The sequence below is a fragment of the Lepisma saccharinum genome, chromosome 28 (assembly GCF_977018435.1).
Source record: "Lepisma saccharinum chromosome 28, izLepSacc3.1, whole genome shotgun sequence".
In the NCBI taxonomy this organism is placed as follows: Eukaryota; Metazoa; Arthropoda; class Insecta; order Zygentoma; family Lepismatidae; genus Lepisma; species Lepisma saccharinum.
Genome location: NC_139256.1, coordinates 15637661 through 15652325, shown reverse-complemented (window position 1 = coordinate 15652325; position 14665 = coordinate 15637661). Strand labels below are relative to the sequence as shown.

General features: G+C 39.0%; 1 protein-coding gene across 3 annotated transcripts in view; it reads left to right on the top strand.

Annotated features, from left to right (window-relative positions):
- Nucleotides 1-9500, top strand: part of LOC145981023 (uncharacterized) — a 105348-nt gene extending 95848 nt beyond the window's left edge. For all 3 annotated transcript variants that reach the window (XM_083114122.1, XM_083114121.1, XM_083114120.1), the window contains 4 exons: nt 1317-1485; nt 3159-3326; nt 4813-4958; nt 8558-9500. In XM_083114122.1, coding sequence (XP_082970248.1) covers nt 1317-1485; nt 3159-3326; nt 4813-4958; nt 8558-8654 — 580 coding nt within the window. In that variant the 3' untranslated portion in view covers nt 8655-9500. The remainder of the gene's footprint in view (nt 1-1316; nt 1486-3158; nt 3327-4812; nt 4959-8557) is intronic.
- The last annotated feature ends 5165 nt before the right edge of the window (nt 9501-14665 follow it).

Below are 14665 nucleotides of genomic sequence, written 5' to 3'. Positions count from 1 at the left end.
GACCAACTTAACCACTTCCGTTCCCTCAAATTCACCTGGACGCACTCCCCCAACCAGATCACCTTCCTGGATGTGGACATGCACATCGAGGGAGGACACCTGACTACATCCATCCATATAAAACCCACCAACCACATGCAACACCTACACTTCTCCAGCTCCCACCTGTTCCACACCAAAAAAGCCATTCCATTCTCTCTGGCCCTCAGGGGACAGCGCCTGAACACTTCACCCACCTCCCGCCAGAATTATAACCTCCGCCTACACCAGGCCCTGGTTAACCATGGATATCCCTCCATCCTGGTCACCAAGCAAATATCGCGAGCTGCCTCACATACCACTACCACCAAGAAACCTGCTGCCACCAACCCACCTGCACTCATCACCCAATATCATCCCCACCTCAACAAAATCAGGCACACACTGCACACTCTTCTCCCAATTCTTCACAGTGATCCTGAAACCAAGAACATATTTCCCGACAAACCCAGAGTGGTTTTCAAACGTCCCCCCCAACCTCCAAAACATCCTGGTCCACAACACTCCTTCACCACACATCCAACACCTCCCTGCCCATAAATGCAACAGCCCCAGGTGCAAGACCTGCCCCATCCTCATCACTTCTCACACCCTCCAGGTGCACACGGCCACTGGCAAATTTACCCTCCATCCCAAAGGGACCTGCCATGCCTCAAACCTCATCAACGGCCCTCAACCTCCGCATCAATAACCACCGCTCCTCCACCCACAACCTGGACTTCACTGTCGCCGTCCACACCAACCACCACAACATCAGTTTTAACGACTGCTTCCGGGTAGCGATCATCCATCTCCTAACCCAACCAGCCAACACCTCTGTTCGCAAAAGATGGGAGAGGGCCTATATATCGGCCATGAGTGAAACCACTCCACCTGGCCTGAACAAGGCCACCCAGTAATGCCCAACCCTCACCCACCCTCCCGCCCAACTCATCCTACACACTCACAGTTTACGACGAGCCTGGTGACGAAACAGTGTTTTTTTTGTTTTTTTTCGTTCTACGCACCGCTTCTTCTTCAATGGGGACCTGGCAACTCTGCAGGACCCCAACTTCCGGTTCCGTCTTCTGTTTCTTCTCACACCGATGATGCTATAAATTAGCGAAAATTTTGAATTTTCCTACTGTCCTGTGAGTGTTTCCTTTTACCTTATTTGATTTTTATATATATATATATATATACATAGATACACACTGGTTTTAGTACATAATTATCTGGGACATAGTAATGATAATTTGTTATTGGGAGCTATGTTTTATTTTAATCTTTAATTTCAGACTGATGAATTATTCAAGCAAAATACGAAATATTTTGCTTAGAAGAAACCCTGATGAACGTGAAAATCTTTTGTGCAAAGGAAATTCAAAAATTATCACATGTCTCAAAACTTTTTCAAAAACAATGCATAAGATAGAATCTTTCAATATCGATCTAATAAATTGCACAGTAAGTATTTTAAAATTATATCTTTAGACAGACATATTTGTGCTTAAGCTTTGACTTTTTGAGTGCTTTTGTGTATCAAAAGTCTGGATAAACACACACACATCAACACAAAAAAATGGTGACAACTTTTCTCATCCTTGTCGTTAAGATAAGAAGGAAGGAAAAGTACAAATTGCTATATTGCATATGAAGTGTTGCCCTAAAACATAATGGATTTTAAGAAAGGAATAGGCTAAAAGGAATAGCATAACTTCCTTTGTTGTGTCCCATCCATTATACGACCGGCGTTCAAGTCATACCAGGGCTTTTGAGTTTATGAAATAAAAGAACAAATATCAAGGAGTGCAAACTGCATTTATTTTTCAATATACTCCCCTGCTACATTTGTACCCTTATCCAAGGATAACTTGCTCAACACGTGCGATATTCACCGGAGTGACAGCAGTTGGGTGAACGTGTCCATGTGGTTCATTTGCTATCAAATCCCACCCTTCACTGAACTGTTGACACCATTCCTACAATCTTGCTCGTGACAGAGTTTGGTCACCATACTGTGCTTGGAGTCTACGCCAAATTTCAGCAGGTATCGCCTCCTTCACGAGAAATTTCATTATACACTGCTGTTCCACAGCAACAGATACCCTACTTGCCAGTCATCTTTGTTTACACTACTGTGCATGCGCCGAATGCATCGCAAAGGATCGTGGTTACTCGCAAGGAACCATGATCTGTCCTGCCAAAGTAATGCAGCGCTACATTGATTCATTAATATTTTATGCACGAAAGTCTTGGTCAACCTTGAACAACCCTTGTATATCTGCATCTTGAGACACACTTTTACTAAGCGTGTGAACCTCGAAAGGTTCGGGGATCGAACCTGGAGCCCTTTAGATGAAAGTAATTATTCTTCAATCGGGGGTTAGCGGTAGCCCGTAAGCTCTCGCTTGGCTGCATCTGCTAACTGCAGGAGGTACCTGAATAAACTTAAATTTACAGAATCCTTTATAAAATGGCAACTCTCTAGATTTGGGTTACTATGACCTTAAGTCTGCATTGGCAAAGGATGGCATTAGAAAAGTATATTACCTGTGTCTCTTTAGAAGCGTGGACCAAAGGGTTTCTAAAGTAACTCTCACTCGCTTGCTGAAGTTCGCCTCTTAAATTGTCACTCAGCTTCGCTGCACTCCACTTCCAAACAAGTTTCTCAAAGTCTGCATCCAGCCTGAATCTCCTTCAAAATCAAACTCACCCTCCTCTCTCCAAAACTCAAAACCCCCTTTTCTTACTCCCAAACCACTCTCCTGTTCTCTTTAAACCCCAAGACCAACTCCCCTTGTCCTTGTCGAGCCAGATCCAACTTGCATTCCTCCTAATCAAAACTCCTCCCCTTTTTCTCTCTCATCAATTTTCCTTTGCAAATATTGGCGAATGCTTTTCGCTGAGCTGGTGCTGAAGTTAACACTTTCCTATACTTCCTGCCAGGCTGCCTAGCTAAACGTAACTCGAAAATGAAAATGAGGGATACGTAACGTCTGTAAAATTAAGAGTCCCGGTTTGACTTTAAACGCCCCTCGCATACTGTAATAAATGTCAATTTCTTATAACTGCATTACATATAAATGTTTTACATAATGTACAAGTGCTATAAATTTCATGGTCTTTTCTATTTTCAGCATACTCTAATAGTACTTTGTGTCAGTGGCACTTTCAATGAACTCCAGAAGACAAATGTGCTAACCAGGTCATTCAATAGAGTATTTGTGATTATGCCAGGTGATGAAGGCTGGAGGATTGTGAATGAGGAATTATATGTATCTAATGCAACCAAGGAACAATTTGAGGTAAAAGATGGAGCATCTATTTGTGTTATGTAAAGTTGTTAGTTATTGCTAAACGTGAGAATCCTTAAGTATTGCATATTTTAACAATTTAGAGGTCAAAGCTAAAAGTCAAGATATATATATATATATATACAGCGTGAGCACAAAAAACACTCCCTGGTTTTGAAAGGGTATAACTTTAATACCAAAAGTAGTATTCTACAGAAATGTTCACAGTAGTTGTGAAAACTCATAAAGTTTTAGTGGTGTTCATTGGAATTACAAATGCTCAATGTGCGCGCCACCTGTTAGGTGGGAAACATCGAGATGATAATCCAGCTCCAACCACACCTTCTCAAGCGTATCCGGTGCGATGAAGTTGACAGCTGTACTGATGCGTTCCTGAAGATGATTCAAGGTTGTGGAGGTACATAGACCTGGTCCATCACGTACCCCAAAAGGAAAAAGTCACAAACTGTCATGTCCGGTGATCGTGGGGGCCACTTGCATAGATTTTGATCATTGGGTCCAGCTCGTCCTATCCAACGGTGTGGGAGGTTGTCATTCAGAAAGCTGCATCAAGAGTGACATGCGGATGCTCGCTTCCCCAGATCCTAACATTATGCCTGTTCACTTTTCCACTCAAGTGGAAGGTCACCTCATCACTAAAAATGATCTTTGTCAGAAAGGTTTCATCGTCCTCCATTAAAGTGTGGATAGTCTCGCAAAACTCACGTCACTTTACCTTGTCGTGTGGATATAACTTTTGAACCAATTGCAGCCGGTACAGGTGAAAACGCAAACGCTTCCATAAAATCTTGCTTACGGTAGTTTGTGACACCTGCAACTGCCTGCTGACTTGACGTGTTGATTTTCTGGGACTGCGTACAAAGGCTTCTCGCACATGCTCCACAATTTCCTCAGAGATGGATGGTCAGCCAGAATGTTATTTTCTTTGATCACAAATGTTTTGTGCCCCTGCAGAATGGATTTGTGTGTAGGTGGATCAACATTAAACTTCCGTTTAGCCATTTAAATACACGCTGCACTCTCACAACACTGCTTGTTTTGGCAAATTCTAACATGCACCAGCTTCTTTGCTGCGGAGTGAACGCCCTTTTCGATGTTACTGCCCTCTAGCTACCGAATTCACAACTAGGGATTCTGAAAAGAAAGATATTAAAATATTTTGAGTTAACTGAGCTTTGGATATCAATTTTATCAAAATATTCAAGTAACTATTAATTTTATGACATCTTGAAACCAGGGAGTGTTTTTGTGCTCACGCTGTATATCTACATGTTTTAACTTTTTGAATCAACACACAATTTCATCCAAAATGTATCATATGCCTTGTTATGTCAACTAGCCATGTGAATACATATATAATGTTTTTGATTAGGATAAAATGCCACATTTAAAGAATAAGAAGAAAAACTTGTTGATGTGAACGGTTTTATTACCAGTATATTTACTGTATTCATTAAATACTGTGTTTTTGTTCCAGGCAATATCACACACAAAGACTGAAAAAGATAGCATTTTGTCAATAGGAGATATCATGTCAGAAGAGGATGCAGACAGCTTTACAAAATACCTAATGATAGAGACTTTAGTCCAGATTACAGGATTAATACCAGTATGGGCCTTGAAGTAAGTCAATAAGAATTCTTTCCATTTTCATATTTTATTACAAATTAGACAGGACTTTGTTGCAGATAACAATATATGAAAAAACAAATTTCACATATTTATAATTACTCTTAAGTAGTTACTACATAATATGGAGGATAACAGCATTTTCTTTTATTGTTTTTACTGCATATAGCGCTTATTTTTGCCACAGTATTTAGACTGCTAGAAGCAGTCTTCATCAGATAAGTAACAAGAACGATAACTTGGGTATATCTATATCAGTGATTCCCAACCAGGGTACTGCTAAATATTTTTTTGCCCTTACGGGGCAAGTGACTATCGTTTTAAGATTTGTTGATGTTGAAACCGATTGTGTGGAAGAGCTTGTAGGTAGATATTTTGGGCCCCTAGACAGGATTGTGGTTTAGCGCACCCCCTTCCCCCCGATCTATCAGGCACCGACATTTTATGTGCGTCCTTCGGTATTTTCTACTTAACCCATGGTTTGTGACATTTTCATCCTACAAACTTTGAAATGAAGAAACAAAGAAGGACTCATTAAATAGTATATAGCTTATGTTTAAAGATTCTTAGTTTGTATTTCTGAGTTTTTTAAAAAAACGTTTAGCATATTTAAGGATATTTCAGTTGTCTTACTGCCTAAAGAACATCTTTAATAAAATGTGCTATTACTATTGCTTTGGTTAATGAAGATTCCAGCTGCGTGTTACTGTACCTGAGCCAATTTCTTTGTCGCGTACTATTAAATATAATTTTTGTCAAAAATTTATTATTATTATTATTGGGCTATTATGTATATATGATAATTTGCTGATGTTTTCTTCATGACTGTGTATCGATTCACATTGATATTTCAAACTTAAAGAACGGATGGGGCCTTGCATTCTAATCTCGCCCAGGGTCTCGCGATATGTTGCTACGCCACTGTACCTAAGATTTTGTAACTTCTCAAATTAACTTCATTGTTATGTCTAACCAACTACCACACATTTTCCAAATTTGTTTTGAAGGTCTTGAAATAGGTTTGTGTGTCTTGTTCATTTTATATCACTTTTCTGGTCTTGAATTCGTAAATCTTCTCTCGGTTTCATTTTTACGCCGTTTGTTTGTTGAAATGTGTAAATAACATTGCCTGCTATTTGCACCCGTATGAAGATACAAGCTAACAATTATATTTTGCATCGTATTAGTATCAATGTGGTCTGTAGAACTAGATAACTAGCAACAACATGAGCAAACGACGATTTGTTGAAAGAGATGACAATATTCAAAAAGCTTGTATAATGCAAATTTTGATTTCTTGTTCCATTTTATGGACCATTGTACCTTAGTGTTCAGATATTGAATTGACAAAATTACACCAGAGAGAAAATCTGTGTAATTGATTGATTCATTATTTGGTCACTTTATACACAATAAGGCACATTGGGACTGGACCTACAGTTTAAAGTGGGATCCGAACCACCATATGCCTCGACCAGGTATTGAACCCGGGACCCCTTGATTGCAAGGCGACACAAACACTGCACCATAAGGGAGCGCCCCCTAAAAATGTTTAATGTAGAAAACCACCAGTCTCGCAAAGATCCAAAATATTTGCGAAGGCACTTTTTGCGAAAGTTGGTTCGTACTCCTTTACAGGGGTCAGCAGTGGCGGCGATTAGGGGCAGGGCCAAGAGGGGGTAGTTGCCCCTACTTTTTGCCACTTTTGCACCACGCTAACCTTACATACCACGGGAAACTAAACTGTCCTTGCCCCCCCCCCCCCCCCCCCACCCAACTCTTGCACCTTGGCCCCCTAGTTTTGGGACCCAATCACTGCCACTGGGTTTGAGTGATACAAATGTTTTCTACGATGGAATAAATGTCTGCAATTTCAAATTGATAAAAACAAGATGAACATTTTAAGTGCTCCTTGACCAGTTTAGAATCTAAAAGTTGGCAACGGTGACTGCGTAATTCACGTATCTGGAGACGGTGGAAAACCGGAATGAGCATTCGCTGAAGATAAGCATCGACTTGCAATGCCTTCCAGGCATCCATGGGCTTTCGGTGCTTGACGGATCAAAACCCAGGTCTACAGTTTTACTCGCCAGCTCGCTAGCCAGGCAGGCCTAGTAAGCTAATCTGCCTGATCTGCAGCTCTCTGGTATCATTCAGCAACACTTCAAGTTTCTACGAATGGCTACAAGTGTTCAATGTGGCTTCCACACATTCTATCAAAATTCGAGTTCTTGCCAAGAACTCGACATCCACCAAAGCAAGGGTGTTTCTTATTCTCTCCGTTAACTGTTGCAAATTCTGCAGCATAGGAGGCACATAGATTTTGTTTATCTCAAAGCCCCAAATGCAGAAGTCTGGAGGTGTAGGGGACCTGTGAAAGTCGCCATTTTCCTTAAAACTATACCAGCACCACAATGACCGTGTTTACAAGTCTTGCGCATGAAAACAAAATGTGAAGATTTTCTCATTGTTATACAACAAACCTCAATGTTGTGTTTCATTTATATTTTTAATAGGGATGGGACCGATTAATCGGTACTCTATCGGTATCGGCCGATATAGGCATATTGGTCTATCGGTAAAATTACCGATTATTTTACCGATCTGATATATCGATAAATATCTGATAATTTAGTGTAAAATTCTGCCATTTTGTTGTAATTTTTATGGATAATCTCCATGCCCTAATTTCTAAAAAGTAAATGTCTAAATATGCAATTTCTTTTTCACTGGAGTCACCTCAAAACACACATTTATTAAGGAGGTCAGTGAATCTTTCAGGTTCTTCAAGGACATTTCTAATTTTATATCGGATCAGTAGAATATCGGTTATCGGTATCTGTAAATTTTATATCGTTACTTTATCGGTATCGGCCAAAATTTCATATCGGCCCATCCCTAATTTTTAACAATAAACCTAATAAGTTTGTTTACTCTATTATGAAACACACTGTATTTCAACTACATCAGCCATCTTCAATAACCTGTGGAGAGACTTTTTATTCTTCATCAAATGTTCATCATATCAGTTCTTCCTGGGTGTATAAGTATGTCACGCTCAGTGGAACCTTGATTATACGAGGGCATGCTGAAAAGTAATGCCTCCTATTTTTTTGTGACGGTGTAAAGACATGCATTGTACTCTCCATTCCAAGTTTCGAACTTCTCTCACCAGGGGTTACTGAACTAGAGCAAGGAAAATGGCAGCATGTAACCATGTTATGTCGGTGCACCAGAAATAGAAATTGTGTGTGGTGACAGTTTCTAACTGAAGAAAATGTGTAACGTCAGTACTGGATGATGTTGGTCTGTTCACGCTCACAATGAAAACCCCTGCCAAGGAACTCTCAATGTGTGTGACAAAATGTCTTAACAGTCACAAAAAATAGGAGGCATTACTTTTCAGCATGCCCTCGTATCTTGATAAGTTGAGGTTAAAAAACTTAAAATACCATAAAATGTATAGCGTAGTGAAACATTCTAATATTTATTTTTTTTTTGCATTGGGACCAGAAGTATCAAAGTGAAAAATTTACACTGTCAGTTATGATTTTTTACTAGATTTTCTTATGTGTGTGAATTTACTATTCTAGGTGTTTACAAGACAACAATTGGAATGTACTGAGAGCTGTAAAGGTGTTCAAAGAACTTCATGAACAACAAAAGATCCCTAAAGAAGCATATCAGTGAATAGAATTTTATATTTGCAAAATATGTTGGATTCAATGAATCCCAGTGATATTTGTTATACTGTTATCTGTGCAATATATGAGGTGGTGCATTTTGTATCTACCATTGTCAGTTTGTAACCCTGTCCGTGTATATGTACTTGCACTGGAATCTCCCATGCTTGGGCATCTGTAAGGCTCGCAATCAGTCTTCCTTGGATCGTTGTCTGGTTCATACACAAATCATGTCAGTGGAGGCATTCATCCGAACAGGTTCTATTCCGGAGACATCGGGCACTGCGACACAGCATGACAATCAGACAATGGTAGTGTACTAACTCAGAACTTCCCAGTTTGGAGGAAAAGCATCAGGAATACAGAGTGAATCCATGTTGCTCATTGCATCTCCTGAATGAAACCTGTTCGGATGAATGCCTCGACTGACATGATTCATTTCTGAACCACCAAACGTTCCATGGGAGATGAATGTGAACTTTGCAGTTGCCTGTGCACATGCATTCGTGCAGGGTCATAAACTGGCTTTGGTAGATACAATATGTACACCCTGTATGTTATACTGAACAAATTTTGTTCAGTATATAGAAAGAGGACCATACTTATAAATGAGTATATGAATAGATATATATTTTCTTGTTTGTCTATATATATTAATTACAATTTATAATATTTTTCAAGTATATGGAAAGTAATTTATTTTGCTGCAGTTTAAAAATTCATAACATAGTGGCGGTTAGAAAATACTCATATATCACATGCATTAACCCCAAAATAATTTGCCCATTGTTTATTTTGTTAAAATATGCTTGTGATATTGTTTGTGAATCTCTTATTATTTTGTATCATATTTTTGTACAAATAAAAGAAAGTGTAATTTTAGCAAATTAATTATTTTATCTGATATTTTCAAACACCAATTGTTCATTAAATGTTACCATTTTTGGTCCATATTGTGCACAGGTAAGTTAATTGGGATTTGAACGTAGAACCCTTTTATTACATGGCAGTAGCGTTGCCACTATGTGAACTGGGAGGCTCTACTTCCGTGAGTGTTTTCATTAGCCCTTAAACAGGCATATGAAAATTTTATCTGTTGTAAGTAGAGTTGAAAGTGGTCAGGAAGAAACTGGCTTTTTTGGGGGGAAAAGTTTTTTTGTTGTTTTTTTCCAGCTTTTTTCACAAAAGTGTCTCAAATCAATGAAAATACAGGAGTTTGCAATATTTTTCCTGTTCCATGGTTTTCGTTTATCTCCCTACTGTAAAATAGACACTCAGTTCTAAATATAAACTACAGTTTAACAGTTGTTTTTTTAAAAAAATGGCTTTTTTGAATGGGCGGTTCCGAGTGGTATCTTTATATTTCAGTAGGCTCATTAAATATATGTAGTATAAACATATTCACATAACTAGAGTAGTTTTGTATGTGTTTTTAATACAACGTAATATGATATGATTTTCAACATTTGAGTTTGTTATACGAACATGTACAGCAGGGTGCAAAATTTCCGGTCGCCAGGTTGGCATTGGCGACCAAAAGTTTTGGGCTGGCGACTAAAATTTCATTGTTTCAAATGTGTGTGAAACACGCCTTAAGACTTCACTGTTGTAACCCATCTTGGAACAGGTGGCCCATAGAAAAGACAATGATGGCGCTAAAGCTAAGGATTTGCTGAAAAGTTTGAAGCAATTTAAATTTGTTAAGCTTCTGTACTTCCTTTTGGATTTCTACGGGAAATTGAACCCTTTAAGCGTGGCACTACAAAATAAGAATCTTTTGATTTCATCTCTGAAAATAAGAATTGAACACTGTATTTCAGTTTTGGCTGACCTGGAATCTAATGTTGGACCAAGCGAACAAGATTTCTTGGACCATGTATCCATTTGAGGGAAGATCAGGGATGTGCAGCTCACAAACATTCAAAATGGAGAGCAAGAGTTTCAGACTGTTAGAGGAAACTTAATTAACAATGCGAAGATGTACATCACAGAAACATTGCAGTCTATGTCAACAGATGCGATTGCATCTCTGCATGTTTTCGACACCTTGGGTCGGCCTCCCAAAGAAAATATTCTTCAGTTTGGGATAGAAGAAATAAAGAAGCTCTACATATACTTGAACCCGGGTCTTTATAATGAGAAAATTGATGTTCTGTCAGCAGAGTGGACATAATACAAACTTTTGTTTCCTTCTCCAGCTTTGAATCAGATGCTGGAGAAGATCCACACTGTGGAGTGTTCAGCAAGATTCCCCAATTTGCTCCAGTTTTTGACATTTTGTGCTGTTCTACCAGTGAGCACAGCTTCATGTGAGAGAGGTTTCAGCTGTCACAACAGACTCAAGACTACTTACAGGAACTCTCTGAAGACTGAGCCACTGGATGATTTGCTCAGAGTTTCCGTAAACGGACCCCCCCCCCCCCCCTCCGTCAGAGTTTGACCCAGCAGCTGCGATTGATACGTGGTGCTTCAGTGCAGAACAACAGTGCTACACAAACATTAATTCCTAACTTTTTAATAATTGCTCATATTTTTATTATTTATCAATATAAAATAGTGGGGACCAAAGATTTTAGTCTGGCGACTGATTTCAAACTTAAATTTCATGCCCTGATGTACAGTCACGGACACTGCCGGGTTGTAATGATTCCATTGAAAGTCAATGTATTCATTAAAACCCGGCAGTATCCGTGACTGTACATGAAGCAAAAAAAGAAAATGCTGCTCTACCTTTTGAAAATCTAGTATCAAATCTCCCTACATTAAATTTTGTGTTCAGTAAAATATATTTGTATTCTGGCTTTCCAGTACATCATGTATAATTTGGTTCAATGGCTGCTAAACCTGGGCACGGAGCAACTATAGAGGTATTTTGGCTGCTTGTTGCAGTGGTTCCCGATCTTTGTGAGACCACAGCTCAGTAAATTTATTTCTTACAAGTCAATGCCCTGATCCCAACAACTTCACTCATAAATACATTTCTGGTCTTTTAAGTTTATATGGAAATAGATATGCACCCTTAATTAATATTAATATGGGGTGTAAGGGGTGACCCACGTAGGCACCCAAAAGTCAACCTCACTTCCACGTAGTGCACCCTGGACTGAAGACTAACGAGGATCTGGCGACTGGTACTATGGCCAGTATAATTTTGTGTGTGTTGTCCTGGTTTTTGTCCTTGTGTGTGCTGAGTGCCTGTTTACAGCCTCAGTTTTTAACAGAAGTCAGAATATTTTACGATTTTATTTATGCAACGCTAGAGTTGTTATTTGTAACGATAAGGATCTGGACCCCGTATAGTGTGACGGGTGCAAAATGACCTAAGTACTGACGCACCCAAAATTTTAAAATCAAATCAAATTAATATTAATATATCAACTATTGCATAATCATGAAGGGTAATAAATAGTTCAATTATGTATAGACTTGCTGTCAAATATAAAATTAGATTCAAATTAGTCATCAACCCCTGATGCAACGGACCTTTTACGGCACAGTGGTTGAGGAACACTGGCACTAAAACTGAGGCAGAAGCAAATAAGACTGGCTGCAAATGGCAAAGGAAAGAAAAATCTAAGAAATATGGATTGATCCTACAGTTTGAAGTGATATCCGAAGCACTCTGCCTCCACTGAGAATTGAACCTCAGACCCCTTCTTCTTATTACAAGTCTCTGACGAAGTAGCTAACAATCGTGTTAAGCATAGGGAACATTCAGACTGAAGCAACATATGACAGGAGGGGAGGGGGTGTCACATGGACCCCTTCAGTGACACAAGTGACATGGACCCCTTCAGTTTACAAGCAAGCATTCAGTACGCATACACAAACAAAGACCAAGGAGACATGATTCGCACCATTGAAGGAGCTTTCGAACTGAAGTCTCGGATGACAAGCGACACAGTCTCCTTCAATATAAGGCAAAACATTCACTGCATGCAAGGTGGAAGAACCTCGACCTTCAAGAAAGAAAATTTGAATTTGAACAGACTGAATAGAAGCTGCGCACTATGCATGCCATTGAGAAAACAGTCTAGTCTGAGCAACATGTTTAGCTCGTCACGCTTCAGTTCAAAAGGTTGACTGGATTACTGAGGGTCTGCTTCCAAGTGACACTTGTAACTTATGTTGCTTCAGTTTGAAAGGTTGCATTTACTTCTAAGGACTTGTTTCCAAGAGTGACGTGTTGCTTCCATCTCAAAGCTCCATTAAACAGGATAAATACACACATTCACATAATACAAGGGTTGATCAAATGAAAAGGTACAAAACGACACTGTCGGTGTCGATAAACCATTTGTCACTTGAGCAATTTGCACTTCCGGTGGTTGGATTTTCCCAGTCAATTGAAAGGTTGAAGTCACCACATAACAGGACATTCCCACACTTCATGGCTGCCAACACCGAATCCCTGCAAGCTTCAAGGATATGTAGTGGAGAGTTTTTGTGGAGGCGGTAGTAGGCACAAAGAAGAAGTTTATTACCTTTCTGAATATTAAGTTCCACCCAAATTATTTGAGGCTCGACTCAGATCACCATGTAGTTTACAGTTCCATTTCGTACCACCCCCACGTTGATTTAGATGGTCATTTCTAAAAATATTAAAGTGCTTGGCGAATGAAAGTTCAGGGTCACTCACAGTATCATTCAGCCAGGCCTCGGTAAAAACTAAACAGTCATATTGTATTAATTCACTGAGGTTTATAGCACATTCAGAGAACTTGTGTTTTATACTTTGTATTTTGTGATAATATACGAGAAAGCATTTTGATTTGAGGGACCATGTTTCACATGGATGTCGCTGCACATGAGCGCCGGGCAACAGTTTGCTTACCTCGTGATTCCTCCCCTCAGGTCGGTGACCGCGGCATGGCTGCGGAGAGTCCAGGTACACATCCAGCTGCAGGAAATAAAAAACTCCTATTTCCGAGGTTCCATCCATCAAACTTAGAGTCAATACTTAGCACTGACACACTAGGAAGCTGTTCTCCACAAATAAGACATTGAAGTACACAAATATAACATAAGACCAATTGAAAAATGACACCGTTTGTGGAGAGCAGAAACATGCTCAGAGTACAATCTGCCATCTTGTTTATATTTTATACCACTTTGTATCTCTGTAGTGGCATATCCACAGTTACCCCTGTGACTATCAAGGTGCAATGTTTCACTTATTCACTTGAATACCTAAGGACTTTAATAAATTGCGCGATTCTCTTGTAACGATTTGTTCAGTTCCTTTACAGTACGTTTTGACCTGATATATATTGAAAACCAAGGAACATATTTCATTCCGTTGTGATAAGAATGTAGCCACATGAAGGATAAACAAAACAAAACACATAATCTGGATACACGACCAACAGTGTTCTCACTTCCAAAAGTGATCTTTTTTTTTGCAAAACTAATATCAATAGTTTCATTCCACATTTCAAATCTACATTTCAAACAAAACCACATGATGCCAGAAATATAAGTCTGTTAGATATACTCGTATTTCAGAAGTTACAGCTGTCTAAATGTTGTCACCAAATATAGAACGTTATCACTAAGTATCATTGCAGATTTGTACAGGAGTACATTTTACATGATGCATAATATTTTGTACTACTCTTTATAGTTCAATGTAGATACTCTAATGCTACAAAGCTTAGTTTTCAGTGTTGCCATCTTAATGTTCTTTACCTTGTTCTCTGAATACACTTGTACATAGGTGAAATATTCACTTCTTTATTTTTCATAAAAATACACTGGATAAGGGGAAGGAGCAATATTAGCTACTTGTATAAATTGCAATTCCCATTTGAAACACATCTGTAGCACTGTTCTCTCAGTAAGTAGTATCAAATTTTGGCATCCAAGTGTTCTACACAAACCTGCAATATCTATCTTGTTAGGGAGTGATATTTGGTATTTTAGTAACATTTACACCTGTAGAGCTTTTAAAGCATGGTTGTTGATTAAAGTTTCTGGTACCCATATGTTCTTTCCAAATAAAGATTTGTAATATCTAAT